The sequence below is a fragment of the Miscanthus floridulus genome, chromosome 12 (genome assembly GCF_019320115.1).
Source record: "Miscanthus floridulus cultivar M001 chromosome 12, ASM1932011v1, whole genome shotgun sequence".
Taxonomy (NCBI): domain Eukaryota; kingdom Viridiplantae; phylum Streptophyta; class Magnoliopsida; order Poales; family Poaceae; genus Miscanthus; species Miscanthus floridulus.
In genome coordinates this window covers 78,784,080-78,788,669 of record NC_089591.1, presented here as the reverse complement: position 1 = coordinate 78,788,669, position 4,590 = coordinate 78,784,080, and the positions used below count along the sequence as shown (strand labels likewise).

Here is a 4,590-nt window from a genome sequence, read left to right as displayed (position 1 = left end):
CCAAATGGGGCCTGCATACTACAAAGGTTGTCCTCTCTAGTGCAATCTTGCTGCTTCCTTGTAGCGTACTCAAATCCTCGGGAATTTCAGCCATCATTTGGGAGCTTGATGCAAGTGTTGACGGCTTCACTTTCACATCATGAACAATCAGATCCCAGGACTTGAGCACAGATGGGAATGTGAAACTTAATAGCAGGAAAACTTTTGGAAAAATATTGAAAGAAAATAAAAATGAAATCCGTCCTCTTGTTTGTTTCAAGATGAGTTTGCCTATATTTGTATTTTCTAAAATAACAAAATATGGCTTAACATCTAAAAACATACCTAGTCGCTTTAAAATCAGAAAATTAAGAGGCCGGTACCAAATTTTTCTCAAACATAATCTATCAGTTGTTTCTCTATTTATAATTATTTGGATCTTATTTGTTACTATTTCTAGTGTTTTATTGCTCATAGCCATGATCATTGTTTATTTAAACTATTGTTTTCTGCTTTACTTTACGCTGGTCAAATGATTAGTTGATTGCATAATGTTTGAGACCTATCTTGTTTTAAACTTATTACCTAGTCATGTGATGAAATTAAAGTAAAGCTCTAGCCATGCAATGCCTAAATAGGATCTTCATATAGTAGAGCATGACATCTATGAGGTTCCTATCGCCTTCAATATCATCTATATACTTTGGAGTATGTTAGATCCTTTTGGTTGAGCTCTTGGTCTAATATCGTACATAAAAAAAAACTTAAATAAGTAATGCTCACGACTATAATCAATGAAATACTAGAAATAGAAAAAATAAGATCAAAATAATTGTAAATAAAGTGTCAATAAACATATAATATTATTAGAAAAAAATTGTATTAATATTTTTACTATTTTTACCCGATTGTAGTATCGTTAGAAAAATACATATATATGCAAAACCATCTTTGAAACAAGCTAGAGGGTCATATTTGTAAGTTCAATGGTCAAAATCAATCTCTAACATTATTTCGATTGTAAGAAGAATGGATCTTTTCGCATCCACCCCTCTCGATAAGAATACAGGAAAGCATTGATCTATAAACTTCATTACATTAGGGGAAGGAGTGTCATTTTAGGATAATTAATTTATTCCCTCTGCAAGTGAATGTTGCTTTCGTTTTTCAAGGCTCCGAAAAGTACATCTTACATCTTCTTTATCAGTAGTTGTTTTAGTGAAATGAGTACTCCCTCTGTTCTAAGTTATAAGTTACTCTAACTTCTTAGATAGTCAAAGCATATCAAGTTTGATCAATTTTATATAATAACATAATAATACTTATGATATCAAATAAATATCATTAGATTCTTCATTAATTATATTTTTATAGTATATTTATTTGATGCCATAAATCTCTATAATTCTCTCTATAATTTTGATCAAACTTGAGATGCTTTGACTGTCCAAAAAAGTTAAAATGATTTATAATTTAAGACGGAGTGAGCATGCTACAATTAAAAAAAAAGAAATGAGTATCCTATAGTCATTGTGCAACGATGCGCTCTATACCACAATTTGTTTTTGGTAAATATCAAGTCATGCCATATTTACATTTACGAATACAAAAATCTGAAGGCGCTCATCAACTTATTTCAGAATTAATGCAAAATTAGTTCACAAATCACAACTGTCAACTGTGTAGTTCAAAAGTTGCTCGTATCTACAGTAAACGCAGGTATAAACAGTACTAGTGCAATCAAATTATTACGTAACCCGCCCCCACCCCCAAACAAAGGACCCGCTGGCTTCGCTGAAAAAACAGCTGAAACATTGTTCTGGCTGATTTGTTGTGAGAGGAAAACACTGTTTCAACTAAAAAGACAAGCTAAAAAGTATGGATTATAAGACAAACGGATGGCTGTGGAAAACAAAAACACACCACACACTTTGGTCTGTTGATCCTGTGACAACTGATCCCCTGCATAATACAGCGGTGGAGTGTCAACTAACGAAAACTGCAAACCTGTCGGTCCCATGCTGTTCCTGCTGCTACACAGCACTCATTATTCTTTTTACAATAGTGCTGCACAAGTTTGTACCAAAAAAAGGTGTCCTACAGTGCTGTGTCCGATTCGCAGCACTTCATCTGTTGCTGAAACATGAGCTCCCAGAGCCCTGGGTCGCATGGAAACAGTTCTTGCCGGGCATCACACACTACACTCACAACGCGACTTTGAATGCGCACAGCAGTGTCCTGCTCGCAGGGCATCCACGAGAACGAACGCCTGCTAGATGCCACAGCTCATGTCGTACGGCTTGTCCACCACGGGCGACGGCGTGTTCATCCAGTAGGACGCCGACCTCATCTCCATCGCCGTGTCCGACGTGACGTTCTTGTCCTTCAGGCTCTTCCGGTCGACGAACGCCGGCTTCATGGGTGCTGGGACGGACTGGTCGCTCTTCATCGTCAGCATCAGCACGACGTCCGACATGGCCGGCCGGAGGTTCGGGTACGGCTGCACGCACAGCAGCGCGATCTGGCACACCTGCTGGACCTCCTTCTCGTCGAGCCCGTCGGCCTGCACCTTCGGGTCCACGAGCTCCAGGATCTTGGACTGCTCGTAGAGCCGCCATGCCTGAAATGTGTTTCAGAGACCCAGAATGGTTGCTTCATCAGAATGACTCTTCTCATACTATACTACTGCTAGAACTGGATTCAGGAAGCAGCATACATGTTCTGGGAGGTACTGCATCTCGTTTGGAAGAGACAGGTCCGTGTTCTTCCTGCTGCTGACGATCTCGAGCACGAGCACGCCGAAGCTGTAGGTGTCGGCTTTCACCGTGAGCTCCCCTCTGATGGCGTATTCAGGCGCAGTGTAACCCCTGAATGAAAGTAGATCATACATTACTGCACCGTTTACATTATTGTGAGATACAAAAAAAAAAGTGAAATGGGTTCATTCAGATGACTTACAAAGTGCCGGCAAACGCAGTGCTGAGGTATGTCTCGTCCTCGGGGAAGAACCTGGCCAAGCCAAAGTCGCCGATCTTGGGCTGGAACTTGTCGTCCAGGAGGATGTTGCTGGCCTTGATGTCGCGGTGAACGATCCTCAGGTTTGACTCCTCGTGAAGGTACTGCAAGCCTCGTGCGATGCCGATGATGATCTGGTGCCTGGTTCTCCAGTTCAGAAACGGCGAACCATCACCCCCTGCAAAATTGTTGACAGTTACGAGTCCATGAGCTGCCAAACCAAGCATCAGTCTTTTCTTCCCCTATGGGCTATGGACGACGGACATACAGGGACTTCATGCTTACCAAACAGTATCTTGTCCAAGCTCTTGTTCTTCATGAACTCGTACACCAGCAACCGCTGGGACCCCTCGGAGCAGCACCCCACCAGGCGCACGAGGTTCTTGTGCTGGATGCTTGTGATCATGTTCACTTCCACGAAGAACTCTGACTCGCCCTGCCCAGACTTGCCGACGCTGAGCTGCTTCACTGCAACTTTCCTGCCGTCGTCTAGTTTCCCCTGATCGACAGCACCATTGCAAAAGAAACCATGTAGAAATAGAATCACAAGTTCGCCGAGAAATACAGATGCAATATGGTGTTTCATGGTTTGAAACTTACCAGGTAAACAGGCCCAAAGCCTCCTCTGCCAAGCTGGTTTTTCTGGTTGAAGTCCCTAGTGGCCTTCTTCAGCGTAGCGTAGTCGAAGTAAGTGATCGTCCGGAGGTTTCCGCTCATGTTGCTGCTGAAGTACTCAGGAACATCTGGTATACCAATCAGAATTGACCAATCTGTATTACTTAGCAAAGATGCAATGAATGAAAAGTATGTGTTGTTCCGGAGTGGAAGGCCATGATTTCGTTCACCTGAACCGGGGCTTCTTGGCCGCATCAGCTTCCTCATGATATCTGGTTTGAGGAACTTCCAGCAGATACCAAGCAGGATTATGACGACTATGGCGAGAATGACGATGAAGACGAGGAAGACCGTCCGAGGATCTGGAGATGCCATTGCTTCTCCTTACTTCTGCCAAAGCAAAATTACACGCAAGAATCAACAATCTCAGAATTTCAGCAGTAAGATGTTAAAAAGTTCTCTGTGTTTTTTTTTTTTTTTGGCTAATCAACAAATGGACTCCAGCTATACCGAACTGAATGAAAGATTGAATGACAACTCCATGCAGTAATCAAAGCGGATGAGAGAAGTTTTGTTTATAGAATGCACAATTCGTCGGAGCAGTAATTGTCTGTGGAAGAATCAACTACTATCACCAACTATTAACTACTATCACCAACTGATGAAAGGTCGAGCTCAATGAAGAGCTGGGTTAAGCATCATCTAAGGATACAAAAATCCTCCAAAGTTGACATAACGCGCTTGCCATCCTTCGAAAAAGAAAAAACATAACGCGCTTGCCGGCACGACCTTGTCATGCATTGTAGCAACTTTTCGTCTAACAAAACTTAATTAACTAAATGATCACCCTTTTCATTTCAGACTCAGTCAGCGATCTAATCAAATACTAACTAACACTTTGTACTAATATGAACTACTTAATGAATGATTTACCCTACCACAAAGAAAATCCTCTCAACCGCACTGCAAATACATCACAGC

General features: G+C 41.7%; 1 protein-coding gene across 1 annotated transcript; it reads right to left on the bottom strand.

Annotated features, from left to right (window-relative positions):
• Window positions 1–1,933: 1,933 nt before the first annotated feature.
• Window positions 1,934–3,993, bottom strand: LOC136498650 (cysteine-rich receptor-like protein kinase 44). Its single transcript, XM_066494534.1, has 6 exons — window positions 3,840–3,993; window positions 3,595–3,737; window positions 3,280–3,493; window positions 2,938–3,172; window positions 2,696–2,846; window positions 1,934–2,599 (listed from the first exon to the last, which is right to left on the bottom strand). The coding sequence occupies exons 1-6, from the start codon at window positions 3,982–3,984 to the stop codon at window positions 2,252–2,254; spliced, it is 1,236 nt and encodes a 411-aa protein (XP_066350631.1). The 5' UTR covers window positions 3,985–3,993; the 3' UTR covers window positions 1,934–2,251.
• Window positions 3,994–4,590: the final 597 nt, after the last annotated feature.